Source organism: Protopterus annectens, chromosome 11.part0 (assembly GCF_019279795.1).
Source record: "Protopterus annectens isolate FY-2018-M chromosome 11.part0, PAN1.0, whole genome shotgun sequence".
NCBI classification, from domain to species: domain Eukaryota; kingdom Metazoa; phylum Chordata; order Ceratodontiformes; family Protopteridae; genus Protopterus; species Protopterus annectens.
In genome coordinates, this window is record NC_056745.1 from 1559369906 (window position 1) to 1559393418 (window position 23513).

The 23513-nt window shown below is 44.5% G+C and overlaps 1 protein-coding gene across 7 annotated transcripts in view; it reads left to right on the forward strand.

Annotated features, from left to right (window-relative positions):
• Positions 1 to 23513, forward strand: part of AHCYL2 (adenosylhomocysteinase like 2) — a 1498752-nt gene that overhangs the window by 1209672 nt on the left and 265567 nt on the right. For all 7 annotated transcript variants that reach the window (XM_044088837.1, XM_044088831.1, XM_044088833.1 and 4 more), the window contains exon 13: positions 3696 to 3794. In XM_044088837.1, the coding sequence (XP_043944772.1) occupies positions 3696 to 3794 (99 nt within the window). The remainder of the gene's footprint in view (positions 1 to 3695; positions 3795 to 23513) is intronic.

Below are 23513 nucleotides of genomic sequence, written 5' to 3' on the forward strand. Positions count from 1 at the left end.
CCTACTCTGATGAGATTTTGCCAGAAACAGTAACTTTGCTGAGTGGAGATCCTCCATCAAGAGACATGTCTGACTATAGTATACCACTGTCCAGATTAAAATTCATTCAAATATGCCTTTGTAAAAGATTATGTGTTGAAGTAACCCCATACTATTCTTTTGCATTTTTAACCTGTGGCAAAAGAAAGTTGTATACACACAAAATTGTAAATGATTGTATGTAACTGTATATTACATTGTGCATACATGCTGTATATGCAGTTATTTACTGAGATTGCTTTATAAATACTGATATCTTCCGTGGTACTGTATTGTCATAAATACCTGGGTCGTGATGAAAAAGGGTCATTAGACCAGCTCAGTCATCCTGTAAACAAGGTATAGTAATAAATGAAAGTATCAGATTGCAGTGCTCAATTTAAAGTTTTGTTAAAATTCTGAAACAAATTTTGCTAAAATATTTTTTTTTCTAAAAGTATTTTTAAATGCAGACTTCAGTGGAATATGTTAAAATGTGCTTTTTACTATTTGTATTGCCATGTCAAAAAGTATAAAATTAATATTCACTTTCATGTGCTTAAGAAATTTCTTATATATTAGATTAATACAAAAGAATGCTGTTAAAAAGTGGGGTGATGTGATTTTGGAAAATTGACTGGTTTGCAGCTGTCACAAAGGCAGCATTATAGTCTTTACTTTGCTGTCTTAAGTCACCATTAGCCTTCCAATAGTGCACAGATTTAACCTATGCAATCTCACACTTTCCCCTGAGGCTAAACACCCACATGTGGTTTCTAGTTGAGTTATCTTGCCATACCTCTCAACTGTCCACATTTTTGCAGAATGTCCAGATTTTTGGCTCACATTCTTGGTCTATTCCTCATAAAATGTGTGTTTTTTAGGCAAATCACTGGGATGATATGAGGAACCGAGAACTGTAATCTCTAAATAATGACATACATTTGAATTTCAGTCTTCTAATCCTTCAGAAATGTATGTTAAAACAAACCATGTTACTTGAGCAACTTTCTATGTTTATAAGAGCAATATTTAAAATATATCCCTATTTTGGGGTTTTACCCCCCCCCCCCAACCACCACCACCACCATTTTGTCGGGCTTTGTCCAGATTTCTGGCACTAAGAGGTTGAGCGTTATGTGTCTTGCCTTTGCCTTGAAAATGTGAAGTACCACATGAGATTAACTAGCACTGATTTGATACATGCAGAAGATCCAGGAATTAAACACAAGTCTAATTATTGTACATTGTGTCATTTTTTATTCCTAGTGTTGTACCTAGAATTTAAAATCCCTTTTTTAAGGGGTTAGACCTTTTTTCCTCGCAATGTGACCAGTCATTTGTTTGTACCAGCCTAAAACAATTAAATGATGCTCTTTTCACCCGGCTATGCCCTCAAGGATGGTTGTTTAGTATGATAAAATTCTGAAGTATCACCCCCGCTATATACCTTTACTGTGTCTTTGTGCAGAATAGGTGTCCTTGTCAAAACCGTTGTTGGTTTAAAAAAGAGAGAGAAAGAGAGAGAGACTTAAAAACATGATATGTAGGAGCTTGAGATGTTTCAGAATTCTGCTGTACTGATGAATTTGGAAAAGGAAAATCGTAGTAGTTATGTACTCCAGAAGGTTTTCACAAAGATTGTGTAAGGCTGTGAGTGCATATCTATTATATCAACACTGAAGATGTTATTGCCAGTTCAGACATACCAGTTCAGTGCATCAGAGAAACCTTGAAGCAAATCATTTGAAGAAAGAGTAAACATTAATTGTAGTATAAACTAAATTTTATAAAAGGGCACATCCCACAGTGCAACTCATTAGGGGAAATGCCTGTATTAGGAAATAAATCAGACTAGTACATCTTGAACAGAATTGTTGGTACCAGAGAGTCTTTCACAACATTCAGCAGTTGTCATGAACCACATTCAAGTAGATGCTTCACTTTTTTTAATCATCAGTGTGCACGGCTGATGGACCTAGACCAAGAGTGTATCTAGTGTTTTACAGTAGTGGGTGCTTGGTGCCTTGGGAGGAACATGTTTTTGAAGGAAAATAAATAAAATAGAGGAGAATATTATGGAAGCATCAAAGCAAATTCTGTCAGGAGAAAGTGACTTGTTATGTAAAGTCTAGCTGTATTATCAGATTAACTACATATCTTTTATACAGCAGAGCATTGAATGGTTCTTTCATGGTGCCTTTTTGGATATCATGATTATGAGCCCAAAAGGACGAGTCAACCCCTTGCTTCTGCCTCCCATCTTGATCTTAAAAAATTGCATTTGGCAAAGTTTAGGTCTCATTTAATTTTGTTTCATAATGAACCAGTTTGAACTGTGTATTTGGCAATCATTGCAGACTTCCATAACCTTCTGTACAAAACCAGTACTCATCCATGTTTCTATATTTTCTCAGTGCTGTTGGCTGAAACAAAGCTAACGATTGAGGTAGATCAGTCAGCATCCAGTCCCTAATGTACATTTTTGTCTTGTCAAATTTCCTTACATTTTTCTCATGCTTTTTTTTACAATTTTTGAGAGTCTTCATTACTGTCTTTTCTTTACCAGATGAAGAATTATTCATTAAGGGTCTATATAGCATTGCCAGGGTTCATCAACATCATGACTTTTTTTTAACCCAATTGTGTCACTTTTGTTAAGTTTTTTTATTTTTTTCATCCCTTATCTTGGGGATGCAGTTTGGACATTGTAATGGTTAGCATATCTACCTCACAAAACTTGGTTTTGTAGTTCAGTGGTACCTGATTTAGGGTGATTTCTGTATGGATTCTGCATGTCGTCTTTGTCACCCATATGGGTTTTCTTTAGGGTTTTTGCATTCTTCCTTCATCCTAAAGACATGCCACTATGTGGATTGTAAGTCTTCCAGTGTGTCTGTAGGATCCAGTGTTTGTGTGCACTAATCCTGCAGTCGACTAGTACCTATCCAGGATTAATTCCTTGCCTTATGCCTATTGCCTGCCTTAATAGGTAACAGCTGTCTATGACCCTGAATAAAATAAAGGGGTAGATTTGGCATAATGGTTAGGGTCTCACATCAAAGATGCAAAGTATGGTGTTTGATTCTGATCTCAGGCTGTTGGCTAGGCCTAAAGTGGTCCTTCAGGGTAGTTAGCCTAATATGCACCTATGAAATGTACAAAACTATAAAACTGTAAAGGGGTATAGGGAAATGAATGCATGAATGAATTGATGAAACTCTATTGCTGTCTACTTTTGATTGCTTCTTCCACAAATACGTGTTCCCACCACCACCATTGTCACTGTGTCTTATCTCGGCTTATGATGCCTGAAGGCTATGGACAGTGTCAATTTTAGATTATTTTTTTTTTGTATTAGAACCAGAAGCCAGATATTACAAGAAGTTGTAGACTCACTCTAGTTTCTCTAGTGTGATTGTTTCTAGCTGCTTTCAAAAAAATATTTTTTATTTTCCATATTTATACTTAACGTGGTAATATTAGTGTTACATAATCTGTATCTCATAAGATATTAGAGCCAAATAAACAATGTGTGACATCTGAATTGATGGTTTATTTTCTTGGAGGCAGGTTTATGGTTTTGATATGATTTACTTCCTTTCAAAGTATGGAACTATAAAACTTTTCAACATGTAAATTGGTTTTCTTCTCTTTTTTTCTTGTACTTATTTTAGGCAAGCCTGAGAACTCCTGAGTTGACATGGGAACGTGTAAGGTCACAGGTGGATCATGTGATCTGGCCAGATGGAAAGAGGATTGTGCTGCTTGCAGAGGTAAATTAACCTTAATCGAATGAACCTGCAAGTGTTGTAAAGAGAAACTAAGAAGGTCTATGCTTAAATATTTTTGTTCTGTTAAATCCATTATGTAGTCCTGTTTTGGGTGGCGGATCAAGAAGTTACCACATAAGCTACAGCAGTGTAACACCATGTGTGATTTATGTCAGTGTTTCAGACAGTATAGCACTGTGTGTGATTTATGTCAGTGTTTTAGACAGTCCTCTCAGCAAGTACGGATTTCCACCATCACTGCCTTTAAGCTGAAGCATATACCTTTTGGAAGCAATGAGAAATGTCACCTCTGGTTTTGCTATGGATGACACCTGGAATTAAAATTGGCTCACAGACCCAGATGCACACTGCCAAAGTAGGTGACTCCACATCACCCAGCAGATCTGTCACTAGCGGGGTGCCACAAGGGTGAGTGCTAGGCCCCCTACTGTTTGGTATATACTTCTCAGAAGTTCAAGCCAAAACTAAGGGGTTGTGGCTGACCAAGTTTGCGGACAACTACAAACTAGATGCAGTTATTGAATTCCCAAATGATGTCAGTATACTCCAGGAGAGTCTTATGCAGACCAATGACTGGTGTCTTAGTCACGGTCTCAAACTGAATCCAAAGAAATGCATCATCGTTCCCTTCGTCAAAAACAATGTCCCTTCACACTGTCAGATCAACAATACCCTAAGTACCAAATAAGTGGTAAGGGATCTGGGATCACAAGATGACTGTGACCTTAACTTTGGCTGTGTCTACTGTAGTCTATACTCTCCACTAATCAGGCCCATAATTGAGTATAATGCCCCATTCAGCATGTACCTTACAAAGCACCTCCAGCAATTGGAGAGACCTTGAAGGTTTGTAATGAAAATCAAGGGACTCCAGCACATGCTTACATGGACCGACTAAAGTCCCTGTCACTATACTGTGTATCGTATAGACTTCTTAGGGGAGACTTATGCCTGGCTTACAGAGCAATCCCATACCCAAACCTAATGAACTTGCTGCACACCATAACTCAAACGGGACTAGAGCTGTCCACGGCAGGGACCTAAATATGGCCTGCAAATTAAATAGGATGTGCTCGAGGGACAGATTTGTCTCCCAGCGACTGCTGCTTGTCTTTGGAATAGGCTGCCAATTCATGTGAAACAGGGCACCTGTGTGACACTGTTCATGAGGAACCTTGGCAAGTGGATGGGGCACTGTAAACTCTTACCAGGGATAGTGCCCGCAACTCTCCTGGACATGGGCAGTCATTGCTAAATGCAATCCTAGATATTGACTAATACCTCTATGGTATTACATTGGGATGAAACGGCTAGGCATGAAATGACCTCCAGGTTGATAGCCTAGTAAACTCCTACGATCCTATGATAAGATATCACTTGTAGGATTGTGAGCTATTCACTTATTGTAATTAGTTTGCTGAGTGTGAAAAAAAAGGCTTCCATACCTGATGAGTTTAGAAAAAGGCTGAGACATGGCATGTGTACAGATAGTAGGGTTTGGCTTTATTAATTTGAATGTACCCATAAAGAGTTAAAAAGTAAAACGTCATGGGCATTCAGAAGCCATGTAGCTGAAACAGCGGTATGTCCTTAAGGATTCATTTGTATATAGCCCATGGGCCTCCACTGCAGGATGTTGTAAGATATTACACAGTGAAGACTCTTGCAGTTTTTACTAAATGCTTTGTCTGACCTTTTTATCCTTTGGTTTTGATATCAAGATGAAATGTTATTGATGCTGCTGTTCCCTTTCAATTTGTTTACTTACAACTGAGTAGGCTGTTGGGACTAGCTATGTCTGCAGGGTGTTCATTGTGGAGGTTTTTGTGTATGCTAATTCAGAAAAGGTATAGAATGTATAATTGAGCAATACTTGCCAGGTATTTAAGCAGCTGTTAGCACTACTTTGTGTTTGTTCTCTACTCCATGTTACAAAGAAATCTGAATGATGTTTCACTTTCCCTGTTCCTTGCACTTTTAGTTGGGAGTCTGACTCCAGCATCTCATATATTTTCACTTTCTTCTGCTACAGGTTGTGTCTGTCTGTGTTGCGACTATCCTGCATGAGTTTTTGCCAGTTGTTAGCTGGATTTTAGACTGCATTTCTCTCATTTATTTCATCCACTAGCCCTTAACTTGCAGGGTTTAAGCATCTTTCCAGGACATGAGTAAAGCGAATTAAGATCTCTGATGTAAAGTGAATGCCAGCCTCATTTACCATTCTGTTGTTCGAGGTGTTTGTTGAGCAAGGCAATCAAGCCTGTGAGTATAATTTAGAAAAGCAGTCCTCTTTCTGTCTTACCTGAATACTTAAGCTCTGTCAGTTTTATTTAGATTTTTTTAAACAAAACATAGGTTTCACTGAAACATAAATTAAATAATAAATTTATGCAGATGATGTAAAAAAAATACAAACATTAAAAAAAAATGTAAATGTATAGGTAAGAGTTCTAGAAAACGGAGCATATAACCATTGGATGCAGATTAAAAGGTGTAAGTAAAATAAATTAACGTCAGCTGATGCCAGAACGTTTCAGATAGGAACATTGTAAGTAACCAGCAGTAGCTTGCCAAAGTAGGACACCGCCAAAGCCACTGAGACAGTAAATTCCACTGGTACAAATCCTGAAAGGCAAAGAAAGTACTAGATGCTTATGTGAACTCAAGACCTAATGAGGGTATTATAGCATCAGTTGTTTCTTTAAGTAAGAGGGTTTGAAATCAGTAATGGACATATAAACACCAGCACCCAGACAGCCATTCTGTATACAATCTGTTGGTAGTGGAGAGACTGCAGAACAGGAGTAATATGTTGCTATAAAAGTGCTTGTTGTTCAGCTTAGTTTCAGAATGTCCTTTGTAAAGGGCATTGAGGTACTCAATGCATGACGAATCCAGGGCATGGACACCTGTTGCTAAGAGATCATCTTGTGGTAACAGGTTTTTAATCTTGGATGTTGTATAAGTGGAAGTAAGATTTCACTGCAGAAGACACTTGGTCCCGAAGTTTTCATTGACTGTCCAAGATCGCACTTAGGTTATGCACCTTTCTGGGAGCTTGAGCCTACTTCTTCCATAAAAGTTGTAATTGGGAAGTAAGTGAACAAATGGTCTTGGGGGTATGCTCCTGTATTGTAATGGCTTTATTTTTATTTGAAGATGTTGAACTTCAATGATTGAGTAAGTCACAGATGAGAAGTTTAAAGATTAGTGAATTCACACTTGCGATATCTCCTTGCATTAAGGAGAGGTAGAGCTGTGTATCGTCAGTGTAACAATAGTAAGTTAAACCCTTCTTCCTCATAAGATCCCCTAGAGCAAGCACATTTACCTTTAGGGGGAGTGGCATGTCTCATTCAGGGAGGAAGAGTTAATACCCATTCCAGCCTTTGGAGTACAGCTAGAGAAGTAAGAAATAAACCACTCACTGTAAGACCATGGAGGAGATGCCAAAGCAAGATGTGTAAACTGTCAATTGAAATGCCATGGCCCTTAGTATCAAATATAGCTGAGAGATCTAGGAGGACCTGTACTGAATACTACTGGTGGTCTCAAGCAATTAGGAGGTCACTGACTACTTGGAAAACAGCAGATGTTAAGTTGTCTATCTCGCCTTCATTCTTGCTGGATGGGTTCGGAGCCGACCTCGGCTCCGACTCGGCCACTCTAAAAGCTCGAGAGTTGGTTCCACCGGCTCGAGGCTCCCCTTATATCCCACAATGCTAGGCGAGAGTTACCTCTGATCTCGTTTGCCGCTACAGCATCGAGGTGTTGGTTTTCTACCGGCTTGTTGGTAAGTGTAATTTTGGTAAAATTAGAACACTTAAAACCCTATATTTTTGAGTTTAATTATATTTCCCTTAGTGTAGTGGATTTCTACCCCTGTTTTCCGGAAAATCCCATTTTTTTCCCACAAGAACTTTTAAAGTTCTCTCTCGGGCCTTCTGGCCTTTCTCCATCCCCTAGTGGTGTGTGTGTGTTACTCTTAAAACTTTAGTTAATTGTTATTTTTGAGTTTTAAAAGTAGATTAGTGTAATCAGCGTGTCTGTTTGAGTGTGTGTGATTACACTTTTTGTTTAGGATGTCTAAAGACACAAAGGTCTCAGGCTTCAAGAAGTGTGATGCGTGCTGTCAGAAAATGTCTCTGACAGACGGTCACACTTCTTGTGTCTACTGGGGCCTTTGCACCTGCAGGACTCCTGTGCTGTATGCCACGGCTTCAGCCCCAGGGTCCTGCAGGAAAGAAAAAATAAGTTGATCCTAAGGGGTCTACTTAAGCCTGAGGATTCCCTTTCTGTCTCTGGGAAGCCCTCTAAGGCTTCTAGGTCTTCGGCTCCAGCTACTGAGCCGAGACCTAAAGCTGCAAAACCTATGTCTGCATCGGCTCTGGCTGGAGCCGATGAGTCTACAGCTTCTGTGGTTCCCTCGGCTCCGGCTGGAGCCAAGGTAATCCCTTGTCGGCTCCGACCAGACCTTCGGAGCCGACATCTAGGAAGAGATCCAGGTCACCATCCCTTGGCTCCGTTCATTCGGCTCCAGCATTTCCTTTGCTGTCTGAACGGAGCCATAAATCTCACTCCTCTAGGTCATCGAGGCTGTCAGATCATGACCTCCAGAGGGTAGTGAGTCGACTTCTTAAATCCGAGGCACTGGCCCAAATGCTTCAGAGCCCGACTCATCAGTCGATGCCTGCCCCTGTCCATCAATATATTCCTCCTCCGACTCCGTTGAGCTCGGAGCCGGGGCGTTTCGGAACCGAGACTGTGGTAGCGTCGGAGCCAATACAGGTGTCTTCGGCTCCGTCGTCAGCTCCGATTTCTTCTTTCGAGGATTCTCGGCGCCGGACTTCCCTCGTCGGCTCCGAGGGGGTGAGTGGCATCGGACCCTTGTCCGACCCCGCTCTTCCTCTCGGAGCTTCGGCGCTGGTGAGTTCGGCTCCGACATCGGCCTCGGAGCCATCACTGTCGGTGCCGAGGGAGGTTCTCAGCTTCTCGGAGCGGGGACCTCTGGCTTTGCCTGACAGGGGTGCGTTCGAGGTCATGCGGAGTGTGTTAGAGCCTGGCTCTACTCCACAGTCGGCTCCGTCCGCCCCTCCCTCTACGGTGCCTCAGGTCAAGTCGACTCACTCCCTCATCCGGACCGCAGAGAGCCAGCTCCTCAGGAACCCCCTGTGGGGATTTCATCCTCTTCCGAGGCCTCTCCTGATTTGGCAGAAGAGCCCCCTCGGAAGAGGAAGTGTAAGAGGAAACACATTGACTCACCTGAGTCCATCACATCTGACACAGATTTAGATGATTCCGAGGGTTCCCCCCGTTCCCCTTCTGAAGATGTCTCCTTTGCAGACATTCTAGAGATCCTGAAGCAGAGGGGAAATTGGCCAGCCCTTAACCCTTCGGAGGATGAATCTGTGTATCTTGAGGCGTTTGGCTCTCGCCCTTCCACCTCCTGGGTGTCCCCCCCCTTTGACCCCCTCATGCAGGTGGTTGCTAAAAAGGCATGGACGGCTCCTGATTCAGTGGAACCCACTCCCAGGAGACCCTCCAAATTCATAACGGCACCAGCAGACAAGCAGTTCTTGACAAAAGGAGTTTCTGTGGATGCTATGGTGGTAGCTGCTGCCACTAAGAAGGAACTAGCTGATCCTTCAGTACCTGTCCATCCACCTAACAAGGAATCTAGGTCCATGGACAGGTACGGGAAGCGGATGTTCTCGTCAGCGACATTTACTATGCGTTCGCTGAACTACCTCTGCCATTTCACTCGTCTTCAAAGGGACTTGATCAAAGAAGCGAGTGACATGTTGAAGGACCCTACAGCTGCGGGGTTTCAAGATAAGATGAACACTCAGCTGGCTACCCTTAACTCCATAACCAACTCCTCCATGCACCTCCTTTCTTATGCGGCTGATGGAGCGAGTAGGGCCGCAGGGACAGGTGTGGCCTTACGTAGGCATGCCTGGATGCGGTTATGCAATTTTGCGGACCCCTTCAAGACGTCTTTCACTAACTCCCCGTTGGATGGATCATCTCTCTGTGGTCCTCAAGTGAAAGAAACCTTGACTAGGTGCGAGACTGATGGCAAGACTCTTTCTGCCGTCGGAGTCCGTTTTTCTACTCCTTCTAGACCTTACCCCAAAGGCCAGAAGGGTGGAAAAATGTGGTTCCGTAAGCAATCTCAAGGGACTTCGCCTGACGCACAAAGTCGTTTTCCTGCCAGAGGCAGAGGCGGGAATAACAATGGTAGACGTCGCCCTCGAGGCAGGGGGGCTCCGCAGAACCAGGGCAATCGGGAAGCTTTCTCTGATAAGCCCTTTCAGCATCCCTGAGGTGTTGCCCGGCTGCCCACCTTCGGAGGCAGTCGGGGGAAGATTGTCACTGTACCCAGAAGCCTGGCTATCCCTGACTCAAGACAAATGGGTACAGTCCGTCATTTCCGAAGGCTATTCTATCCCCTTTCTTCGCATTCCAAACCAATCAAAAAAATCCCTTCCAGATGTTCCACCCGCTCAAAGGGATCTAGCGGTTTTGGAAATTTCAAAACTGCTTGCAAAAGAGCAATTCAGCCAGTTCCAGCAGACCAGCAAGGATCTGGAATCTACTCAAGGTTCTTTTAGTTCCAAAGAAAACAGGGGACTGGAGACCAATTTTGGATCTCAGTATCTTGAACAGATCAGTCAAGAAAACAAGATTTCGGATGGTCACGCTGCAATCCATCCTTCCCCTATTGGGAAAAGGAAACTGGATGTGCTCTATAGACCTTCAGGATGCGTACTATCACATAAAATGAACAGACGCTCCAGAAGATTCCTCCGCTTCAGGCTGGGAACCAGTCATTTTCAGTTCAGGGCCCTGCCCTTTGGTCTCACCACTGCCCCCCAGGTGTTTACCAAATGCATGGCAGTGGTAGCTTCTCACCTGAGACAAGGATTCCAGGTGTTTCCATATTTGGACGACTGGCTCCTCACAGCTCCCACCAAGCATCTCCTTCTGATGGCCAGGGATTACACTTTTCGCATTTGTCAAAAGTTAGGCATTTCAATAAATTGCGAAAAGTCTGTTTTGTCGCCTTGTCGTACTATTACCTTCATAGGCGCAAATCTAGACACAGTAGACATGTCTGCGAGACTAACACATCAGAGAATAACAGACATTCACAAACTGGTCTCACTCCTTTTCAGCAACAACAGAATCAAAGCCAGGTTAGTTCTGAAAGTGTTGGGAATTATGGCGGCCATACCTCTGCTTCCATTAGCCAGATTCCACATGCGGATCCTTCAATGGATGCTCTTTACACAATGGTCATACCAGCAACTTCCAATGTCCCACACCATTATGATCAAGCGTGCAGAAATCATCTCATGTGGTGGATGTCTTCCCCTCAGCTCTTGTTGGGAAGACCTTTTGTTCCACCCCCTCCGGTTGCTACTCTGACAACGGATGCCTCCCTGATCGGGTGGGGGCATTGTCAGGGCAGGACGGTCCAGGGCACATGGCAACCAAACGAATGCCACTTGCACATAAATGTTCTGGAGATGAGAGCAGTGCTTTTAGCGTTGCAAGCCCTTCAAGACTCTCTTCCCTTGGGAACAATTGCAATCCAGACAGACAATATGTCTGTAGTGTGGTACATCAACAAACAAGGCGGAACCAGGTCATACCCCCTGTGTCGAGAAGCACTCAGATTGTGGCAATGGGCGATTTCTTCTCAGCGATTTCTGATAGCAACGCACATCCCGGAAGTCCAATCAAATTGCGGACAAGTTGAGCAGAGCTATCCTCATGCCTCACGAGTGGTCTCTGAAAGACTCTGTTGTGAGAGAAATTTTCCTCAAGTGGGGTCAGCCTTGCTGCGATCTTTTTGCTACTCCCCAAAACAGCAAGTGCAGAGAATATTTCACTCTATTCCCTTTACCAGGCCAACCCAGCAGAGAGACGCTCTAGTCCAAGTTTGGCCCCGGGGACTTCTGTATGCATTTCCTCCCTTCCCACTAATCTCTCAAGTGATACAGAAAGCTATCGCCCAGAAGGCCTCATTGATCCTCATTGCTCCTTACTGGCCTCGACAGGTGTGGTTCCCCTTTCTACATCAATTTCTATTGGAGCGACCGTGGCATCTGGACCTAGTTCCAGATCTTTTGATCCATCAGTCGGGTCAGTTACATCGCTCCCTCCCCTCTCTGAACCTCACTGCTTGGTTCCTCCAGTTCCAACCGTAGCCAGGCTTCCTCAATTATCTCACTCCGTTCGAGATATTTTGATAGCTTCCCATAAATCTTCCACTCGGAAGATTTATTTGAGTAAGTGGAAACGCTTCACATATTGGGCTCAAGGAAGGGACATAGATCCTTTCACTGCTTCCATCCAAATGGTCCTCGATTTTCTAGCTGAACTCTTCCATGCAGGTTCATCTCCCTCTACTCTTAAAGTTCAATTGGCAGCTATTTCTAACTTTCATGTGGGTATTTCTGAATCTGCCTTAATGTCCCACAAGCTTTGCAAAGCTTTTTTGAAAGGAGTTTTTCTTCTCAGACCTCCTATAAGAAATCCTCCTCCTCCTTGGGGCCTAAATTTAGTTCTTACTTCTTTAATTCTTTCCCCTTTCGAACCTGCAGTCTCCTGTTCTTTAAAATTGCTATCATGGAAGACTCTCTTTCTGGTAGCCATTACCTCAGCTAGAAGAGTTTCAGAGCTTCAAGCACTCAGTTGTCGACCTCCTTATCTATTGTTTCATAAGGACAGGGTATCCTTACGAACGAACCCGTCCTTTTTGCCTAAGGTAGTCTCGACGTCAAATCTAAATCAAAGCATTGACCTCCCTGTCTTTTTTCCAGAATATTCCAATAGGTCTGAACAAAAATTACACTGCCTGGATGTTCATCGTCAATTGAGGTACTATTTGGATAGAACAAAGCAATTCAGAAAATCTGACCAGCTGTTTGTCTCCTATGCGGAAGGCAGAAAGGGACTTTCAGTTTCAAAGGTATCATTATCCAGATGGCTAACATCTTTGATTTCCCTTGTATATGAAATTAGACACCAAAAGCTGCCTAATAAACCTAAGGCCCATTCCACCAGAGCTTTGGCTACTTCTTTAGCCTTCCAAGACAGACTGCCTATTGACACCATTTGTGCAGCGGCTACTTGGGCTACTCCTCACACTTTAATTTCTCATTACAAGTTGGATTTAGCTTCTAGGCATAGAGCTAACTTTGGTTCCACTGTTCTCAGGAGTCTGTTCCGTTAGGCCACCGGGACAAGGTGCTAGGGACGGTCCCATCCAGCAAGAATGAAGGCGAGATAGACAACTTAACATATAGAAGTTATGTTCTTACCATAACGTTCCATGTTAGTTGTCTTCTTCTCGCCTTCTTCTTGCGTCCCACCCTCCTTCCCCCTGGCCTGGACAGACCTAGAGGAGTTGTGATTGTGACCTCTCTTTCTACCACCTCTTTCTTAGGCATATGCTGCTTTGCATATTTCCTGAATCAGGATGTAGGTCACCCTTCTTTCTCCCTGTTGTTAGAGGTGGACTCTGTTTATAGTCATTTTGTTACTATTATAAGCTGGAGTTAGCTTACAAACGAGATCTGAGGTAACTCTCGCCTAGCATTGTGGGATATAAGGGGAGCCTCGAGCCGGTGGAACCAACTCTCGAGCTTTTAGAGTGGCAGTCGGGCCGAGGTCGGCTCCGAACCCATCCAGCAAGAAGAAGGCGAGAAGAAGACAACTAACATGGAACGTTATGGTAAGAACATAACTTCTATTTTCATTGATTAGTATGAAACTCAGTTTGGATAGGCTCCATGAGCCCAGTGTCTGTGAGATAAGATTCAGATGGTTTATAAATGACCATCTGAATAACTTTAGCCGAGAATGAAAGGTTAGAGATCAGGAAGTAGCTGACAGAAGTATTGGGATCAAATGATGTTCCTTGGTGATAAGGAAGTATTAACAAGAGCCTCCTTCATTGTAGAAGAAAAATTCCCAGATCTCAGTGATTCTGGACTGAGGACTAAATCGGTCTAGATGGACAGGAATCCAGCCTGCAGGTCATAGAGCCTGCATACCTGAAGAAACAGTTAAAAACTTATTGTAATCAGCAGTGTTAAATGCCAGCCATGTAGCAGAACAGTAAGAGCTCAGAGGGTGAGGCCAGGATGTCAGACAGTGAATGTAAAGATCTGATAGCAGCAATCTCATTGGCAAAAAATGAGCAGCAGACTCTGACAGGTAAGGCTTTATGATTAGTCAGGCAGGCTGGGCTGCACAGCCCATCTGCCACTCAGAAACATAGTTGGCCAGATGTTATGTGATCCTATCTCGCCTACATTCTGTACTGATGGGCTCGGAGCCGATCTCTCGGCTCCGACTCGGCACGCTATGCTATAGAGCGAGGCCTCTTATTGGCTGAGCTATTTCTTATCCCAGGATGCACCACCACTAATCCCCCAGATCTCGTTTGCCGCTTACAAGCTAAGACGTGGTCTCAACTTGGCTGGGCTAAGTACTAATTTATTTAGGCTTTTCCTGTCAGGAATTTGTTGGTTTTGAATCCAAAAGCTGTTTTAACAGCTATTGTTGTGATACGTGTGTGTATTTAGCGAATTTGTTGAGAAATTTGTCTTTTCGTGAAGGGAAGGTTTCTCGTTTTTAGTTAGAGGGGCCTTCCCCTTTGCTATTTGTTTTTTTTTGCTATTTTAGCGTTTATTTGTGGGTCAAGTACCCGTTTAAGTTAGAGGGTCTTGACTCTCTCTTCTGTGTCTTTTTGTACAACTGTTTTGTTCTGTTAAAAAAAAAAAAAAAAACTTTATTTTGAACGTAAACTGCTAGTTTTGGTGTTATATCTCTTTAGAACATGTCCAAAGAGCATAGACCCTCCGGGTTTAAAAAATGCGCGAGGTGTGGTTATAAGATGTCCATAACGGACGACCACTCCTCGTGCGTTTATTGTTTAGGCGCCAAGCACCTACAAGAATCATGTAGCGTGTGTCACGCCTTCTCATCAAGAGTCCTCCAGGAGAGGAAAAACAAATTAATCCTTAAGGGGTTAATTAAACCATCCTTCGAGGAGGCTTTATCTTCTTCTCCCTCTCCTTCAAAAAAGAAGAAAGCGTCTGCTCCGACCAGTCAGTCGGAACCGACTGCCAAAAAACCTAGGCAGACTTCTCCATCGGCTCCACGGACTTCGGAGCCGAGGGCGGAACGGTCTGCCTCGATGCCTCCAGTCTCTGCCCCTCTGGTTTCGGAGCCGAGGACTGGGGCATCGGGAGGCGGGTCACCTTCATCGGCTCCACTGATATTGGAGCCGATGAGGGTTGCCTGCTCAGACTCTTCCCCTTCGGAGCCGAAGTCCTCATCGGCACCGAGGGAAATTGCCTTGAGATCTCCCTCGGAGCCGATAATTATAGAATCAATTCGGAGCCGGTCCCCTAGTCCTTTGGAGCCGATGGAGAAATCGGTTCGGACCCGATCGGTATCGTCCAGATCATCCAAAATGTCTGATTCGGACATCGACAGGGTGCTCCTAAGACTCTTCCAGTCTCCGTTGTTCCAAAAGTTAGTTTCGGCTCCAGCCCATTCGGCTTCGGAGCCGATGGTCCACCTTGCCACTATAGTTCCTCCTCCAACAGCCTCGGCACTGTTGGAGCTGGTGGAACCGGTGGAGGTTTTAGGGTTGGGCCCGACCCTTACTCCAACTCCATGGACTTCTTCCGTCGGCCCCGGGGGGGATGCTTCGGGATTGATGTTTTCGGTCCCAAGTCTCTCCCTCGGTGCGTCGGCTGCGGGAGTGCCGTCTACCGTTGTGGCCACGGAGGTGGGACCCTCCCAGGATTCTGGTGGTCCCACCTTCAGGGCTGTGAGGAGTGCGTTAGCCAAATCATCTTTGGCTACCTCCACGGTCTCCCCAGCTCCTTCCCTGCATACCGAGACTGGGTCTTTGGCAGTTCCCCTGTCCTTAGACAGCGGAGCCCCGGGGCCTGAGGTTACCCCCACTGGGGTTTCCCCCCCTCCTGGAGGTCCTTCTGAAGCTTCTTCAGAAGAACCCCCCAGGAAAAGATCGTGCAAGAGGAAGCACGTTGACTCCCCTGATGAGTCTCTTACATCAGACACTGATCTCGATGATGCAGAAGGGTCCCCTAAGTCGTCCTCGGACGATGTCTCCTTTGCAGACATCCTGGAAGCCCTTAAACAACAAGGTGGCTGGCAGTCCAAACCCCCTTCTGCTGATGAGTCGGTGTTCCTTAAGGCCTTCGGGGCTCAGCCCTCCGCCTCCTGGGTGTCTCTGCCCTTCGACGAGCTCTTGGATTTGATCTATCGAAGGGCGTGGGAACACCCAGACTCTGTGGAACCGGTGCCTGCTCGTCCTAATAAGTTCCTCTCGGCACCCCCTGAAAAAGAGTTTCTAACTAAAGGTGTGGCTGTAGATGCTTTGGTGGTGGCATCTGCTACCCAGCAAGATGTAGCAGAGGCTTCGACGTCCGTCCATCCTCCTAATAAGGAGTCTAGGAGCATGGATCGGCACGACAGCGCACCCTAAGTTCAGCGGCCTTTACATTAAGGTCCTTGAACTACCTTACGCACTTTACTAGATTCCAGAGGGATCTGATTAAAGAACTTTCCGATACCCTCTTGGGTAACCTGCCTGAGGAGCTGGCCCAGACGGTTGGCTCTCAGCTGGCTACATTGTCGTCCATTTCAAACTCGTCCATGAGGCTCATTTCTTATGCGGCCGAAGGGCGAGTAGAGCGGCAGTACAGGCATTGCTCTCGGAGACAAGCCTGGCTCCGCCTGTGTCATTTCGCGGAGGCCTTTAAGTCTTCCTTTGCCGACGCCCCCTTTGATGGGTCCTCCCTGTTTGGACCCAAGGTAAAGGACACACTGACCCACTGCGAACAGGAGGGTAAGACTCTGACTGCCGTAGGGGCACGATTTTCCACTCCCTTTCGGCCTTATCCCAAGGCTAAAAGAGGAGGGAAAATGTGGTTCCGTAGATCTCAGAAGCCTTACCCCTCTCAGCAGGATGATCCCCCTTCCAGAGGCAGGGGAGGGGGAAATTCTTCCGGAAGACGCCATCCCAGAGGCGGCAGAGGCCCTCACAACACTGGAGACCGTGAGTCCTTTCGTGGCTCTTCAGCCTTTCACAGTCCCTGAGGGATTGCCCGACTGTGCAGCTCCGTTGCCAGTCGGGGGTCGTTTTTCGAAGCACCTAAAAGCCTGGGAAGGTATCACTCAGGACCGATGGGTGCTTCGAATTATCGCCGGAGGTTACACCATCCCTTTCTCTCTCTCTCCACCTCAGTCCAAATAATTCCCGGACCCGCCACCCAGTCAACGGAGAAACTGCAGCCTCAGAAGTTTCAAAGCTGCTGCAAAAAGGAGTCATCCAACCGGTCCCCGCAGATCAGATCGGATTAGGGACTTACTCAAGATTCTTTTTGGTGCCAGAAAAGACCGGGGACTTGAGACCCATTTTGGACCTCAGCATTCTAAACCGTTCAGTCAAAAAGTCCAAGTTCTGAATGGTCACCCTACAAACCATTCTCCCATTGCTGGAGAAAGGTGTTTGGATGTGCTCCATAGATCTCAAGGACGCTTATTACCATATCATGGTACATCAAGCGTCCAGGAGACATCTGCGCTTCAGCCTAGGAGGCAGTCATTTTCAGTTCCGCACGCTGCCCTTTGGTCTCACCACACCCCCCAGGGTGTTCACCAAGTGTTTGGCGGTTGTGACTGCTCACCTGAGAAGTCTAGGATTCCAGGTGTTTCCGTATCTAGATGACTGGCTCCTAACTGCCACCTCCAAGCATCTACTACTGCGGAGCCTACAAGCCACTATATCACTGGGCAATTCCCTTGGAATCACCTTCAATTGGCCAAAGTTTGTGTTGCTGCCATCTCAACGCATAAGATTCATAGGGGTAGAGATAGACTCAAACCGAATGCAGGTCTATCTACCTACAGACAGAATACAAACCATACAGACTCAAGTTCGAGCCTTACTTCCCAGGTCCAAAGCCCCAGCCAGAATGGTCCTGCAGCTATTGGGATCCATGTCCGCCACGGTTCTTCTAGTCCCCTTGGCAAGGTTGCACATGAGAATTCTCCAGTGGCTTCTTTCAGCTCAGTGGTCCTTTCAGGAACTCCCTCTCAGTCACCTCATATGGATCACGGAAACCTGCAAACGGGACCTTCGCTGGTGGCTAGTGCCCTCCAATTTGGATCAGGGACGACCCTTTGTTCCACCTCCTCCTGCGGCCACTTTGACCACGGACGCCTCCCAGATGGGGTGGGGGGGCAGTCCAAGGCAAATGGCACCCAGAAGAGACCCAACTTCATATCAACATCCTAGAAATGAGGGCGGTGCTTCTGTCCCTTCAAGCCCTTCACGATTACCTCCCTCTGGGCGTAATTGCCGTTCATTCAGACAACATGTCAGTTGTCTGGTACCTGAACAAACAGGGAGGGACCAGATCCTATCCTCTTTGCAGAGAGGCCATGAGAGTCTGGGAATGGGCAGTCTCGACCAAACGCTTTCTAGTGGCTACTCATATTCCGGGCAAGTCCACTGTGATAGCCGACAGAGTGAGCAGAACCATCCTCTCTCCTCACGAATGGTCTCTGAACATGACAGTTGCAAGTCAGATTTTCAGCAAATGGGGAGTTCCGTGTTGCGACCTCTTCGCGACTGCACTGAATGCGAAGTGCAAAAAATTCTTCTCCCTAACCCCGGCTCCGGGGAAGAGCCCCATGGACGCACTAGCCTGTCCTTGGCCCACCGGCTTGCTTTATGCCTTCCCCCCAGTTCCTCTCCTTCCCAGGGTGATCCAAAAGGCATCTCTCTTGGGGAGCAAAATGATCTTAGTTGCTCCTTACTGGCCTTGTCAAGTATGGTTTCCCTATCTTCGGAAATATGCTCTGGAAGGTCCATGGTTCCTGGATCAGATCCCAGACCTTTTGGTTCATCAGTCGGGACTATTCCACCAGTCCCTACACACCTTAAAATTGACGGCTTGGCTCCTCCTCTTCCGACTATAGTCAGGAGTCATGCATTGGTTCCAGAGGTTGTACACATCTTATCTTCGGCCCATAAGTCTGCTACAAAGAAAGTGTATTCTAGCAAATGGAAAAGATTTGCTATTTGGGCTCAACTCCGGGGCCTGGATCCCATCACTATTCCCATATCAGAAGTACTAAAATTTTTAACTTCTCTCTTCAATCAAGGCTCTTCAGTCTCTACCATCAAGGTTCAATTGGCAGCGATTTCCAATTTTCACGAATCTATAAACCCACCTTTAATGAGCAACAGATTGTGTAAGACCTTTTTGAAAGGTGCTGCGCTCTTAAGACCTCCGATTTCTCATCCTGCTCCTCCATGGGATCTCGATGTGGTGTTACGCGCCTTAACTTCCTCCCCCTTCGAACCGGCAGCGACATGTGATCTAAAATTTCTATCGTGGAAGACTGCTTTTCTGGTGGCGATTACTTCTGCCAGAAGAGTTTCAGAGCTTCAAGCTTTGTCTGTAAAACCCCCGTACTTGGTTTTTCACAAAGACAGAGTATCTCTCAGGCCAAATCCTTCCTTTGTCCCTAAAGTTTGTTCCAGTTTCTGTCTACAACAATCATTAGAACTTCCAGTCCTTTTTCCGAAATATTCTAACAAAGCGGAATTCATATTCCACACATTAGATGTCCACAGGCAGTTGCGTTTTTATTTAGACAGGACCAAACAAACAAGGAAAACAGATCAGTTGTTTGTATCCTTTGCAGACAATAAATTGGGCAAAGCTGTCACAAAGGTCACTATTGCCAAATGGATCAGGGACTGTATTACTCAAGCTTATTCTTATTCTAACAAAGAGCTTACCACCTCTGTCAAAGCTCATTCTACAAGGGCTATGGCCACTTCGATAGCATTTCATTCTAAGCTTGCCATTAGTGACATTTGTGCTGCGGCTACATGGTCTTCCCCGCACACTTTCATTTCCCACTACAAATTGGATGTGGCATCTAGAGGACAAGCTTCATTTGGTTCCACAGTGCTCAGGAGCGTTTTCCAATGAGCCACCCAGGATTTAGGTGCTAGGGACGCTGTCCCATCAGTACAGAATGTAGGCGAGATAGGATCACATAACATCTTTTAGTTATGTACTTACCATAACTTTAGATGTTTGGGATCCATCTCGCACATTCAATAACCCACCCTCCTTCCCCCTTCCTTGGAGATCAGAGGATATCAGAAGGTCCGAATCCTATTGTTTCATCTTGAAACATCTAACAATGTTATATAAACAAGTTGTGCATGTGTGCATGAATGCAGACAAACAAGATCTGGGGGATTAGTGGTGGTGCATCCTGGGATAAGAAATAGCTCAGCCAATAAGAGGCCTCGCTCTATAGCATAGCGTGCCAAGTCGGAGCCGAGGGATCGGCTCCGAGCCCATCAGTACAGAATGTAGGCGAGATGGATCCCAAACATCTAAAGTTATGGTAAGTACATAACTAAAAGTTTGGATGCTTCCAAGATTTCGGTGAACAGGTAGCCCTCCTCCTTATGGAAAAACTTACCTGGTATATAGTGTAATGTTCATCCACACCAAGTTTATTTCAGCACAGACCCATGTGGTGTGTTTGGCTCTCCTGTATGCATACTTGTCATCGCAAGATATGAAACAAATTGTCAAACCATGGATAATTCCTCCTGGTGGAAATCATGGCTTGGTTTGAGAAAGTTAACAGTTTAGACAATGTCCTGTTAAATTAAGCTACCATGGCATGAAGGGAAGTGGCACCATCCACTGGAAGAAACTGAAGGAACATAGAAGAAAAAATATCAGAAGAATGCAGTAATACTTCTAAATTTTCTTTGAGTGTGATACATGGTTCAAATGGAAATGAAATTAGAAATGTTATAAACAAATAGCAGCACGTATTTGGGATGGGTAAATAGTTGTCTAATGTTCTTTCTGATGAATGTTAGTTTTTATTTAGAAGGATGAAAACTGTTCATCAAGTTATAGAGGGATATAAAACACATGCTTTCAAGAAAAATAATGTTGCTACACTAGTTGGAACAAACATTACCTGAAACATTGTGGGTGCTGTTCAGTTTGTAAAGACAGGATTAAAAGTAATGAGTTTACCACCATAAACACAAGTTTATAAGATTAATTCCTTAATTACTTGTAGAATGTAAGAATGATTTATTTAACTCTGTGCTCATGTTCGGTATTTTATGTTGGTAAGACTATGCATATGTTTAAGCATTGTATATCATAACATGAGTATTATAGTAAAGATAGTAATGCATTGTTTATGCATACAAAGTGACATAAAACAGCTAGTTTTATGTTTTTGGACTTTAATGATATTAATAATAAAAAGGTTGGAAATCGCATTTATCTGTAATGCAACAAAAATGGATAGCGAATCTAGGGTCTTTGACAAAAGTTAGACTAAAGTGAATCTAGGGGCTTTGATGAAACCAGGCTTAAATGATTATAAGTAATTTTTGCAGTGTAATGTATTTCCTCTAGATGTAACTACAGGGTTTGTAAATAAGGCAGATGTTTTGTTTCCATCTCATATTAAAGAATAAACTTCAAAAGAAAAATTATTTTTGTGTATTTAAATGGCAGATGTTCTTCATGTTTCACTGTTGCAGTCATTATATTTGGGTAATCTGCTGGCAGGTTGCCCTCAGACAGCCTGAATATCAAATTCTTGGGTCCTACGTTGGTTGCTGTCTCCTCTTCCATGACGTCAGGTCATCAGGAGTATAAAACATGCAGCCGACACCATTTTCTTTAGTCTTTCTTGCCGCGCGGTGCCTGAAGCAGAAGCAGTTCGCAAGTGCCAGTCGGCCAACTCCTGAAATTTTCACATTCAAGTTTCAGAACCAAAGTCTTCAATTAAAGCTAAGTACCCCGTTGGGGGAACTTTTTCTTGCTCCTTACCGATGTCAGTAAAAGTTAATAATTGCATTACTTGTGGGAAGCAAATACCTCATAAGGATTTTCATTTGTACTGTATTCCTTGCCTAGGCCCAGATCATACTGTGCCTTGCTGTCGGTTTTGTGCTAAATTTAACCAATGCACTATTAAGTGTTGGTATATCTTTGCTTCAAAATATTTTGGAAATGGATTTAATTACCCTGAAATGTCGTCGGATAGCAATCCGACTACCAGAGTTCATAAAAAACGCAAAGAGAAGGACAGAGACAGACCGTCGAGGTCCAAAACAGACGACGAAGCTTCTTCTAAGCCAGTCGCCGGTACTCAGTGAGGCACTTTTGCAGCCCCTGATACCCGCTACTTTTGAGTCGCAGGCCTCTACCAAGACCCATGCAGAGTCCGGTATGCTGCGAGATTCTCAGAGTATTGTACCCACAGATGTCTCTCCCTCGGATGGGTCCAAAGCCGCTGAGCAGGCACTGGCTTCTGAGGGTGTTTTCAGACCTTAACATTTCTATATAAAACCAACGCCAGCTTCAAAAACAACTTCTAAGGCTAAAAAACTGACGCATGAGCCACGTGCTCAGGCTCCTATGCCTAAAAAACAGATTATCAAAATGGCTGAGAACTTAATTACCTTGATCAGGGGAACCCCCCCCCCCCCCGATAAGAGGTCTAGGCAAGACACTGATTATGAATCTTCAGATCAGGTTTCTGTTCTGATTCCTCTTCTGATCAGGAATTTTCTATACCACCCTATGAGGATTCAGATCCATCCCATCTGCATCTCCTCCTGAAGATTATTCTTTTGGAGAAACCTTGCATACTTTGAGGGAACATTTTCATTGGGAGAGTCAAGATTTCTCAGAATCAAAAAAGAGGCTTAGGGATTTCCTTCTTCCTCAGCATAGGCCTTTGGCCATACCTCCTGTATTAGACATTGTTGATGATGTGTTTTCGGAATCAAGTATGGCTCCAGATTCCCTACCTCCGACTCCTAGCAAGGCAGACAGATATTACAGGGTTCCTGACTCTCACAAATTTTTATTCAAAAGTTCTGCTTACAGGGTCCCAAAGGTCTAAAGGTCTCAGCTAAGAATCCTGCCCCCTCTGATAGAAATTCCAGGGCTCTGGATAGATGGGGAAAGAAATAAGGTTTATACATCTGCAACCTTGGCAGTTAGAGCCTTAAACTGCCAGTTTCATATGCTTAAATATCAACAGCATGTTATGGGATTATTGAAACAGAAAATTATGTTGATTTCTGAATGTGTGGAAAATAAATAATTACAGGAATTATTGCATGCAGCAGAACAGACTGGAAAGCATACTTTGCAATGTGGTTTTGATTCCTTGGAGGCCTCCTGCAGGGCTGCAGTTACTGGATCTGTGATTAGAAGGCATGCCTAGCTCAAGGAGCAAAATCTGCCTGATCATGTTAAAGCTAAATTGTTGGATGCACCTTTACAGCATGATACTATGTTTAGTAATAAGGCAGAAGAGGTTTTAAAGAAAATGGAAGACAAAGCTAAGTCTATGCAAACTGTAAAAGACTTCTTACAAGTGCAACCACCAAGATTCAGTAGACACTGGCCTACATAAATTGGTCCTTTCCTGTGTCTTGACAGAGCCTCACGGGGCAAATCCAGGCGCTCAAAAGGCTCTAGATACCAATCGCAGGGTTCTTACAGGTCAAAGCAGTGGGGTGCCTCTACCTCCAAATCTGGAGGAAACAAAGCACAACCC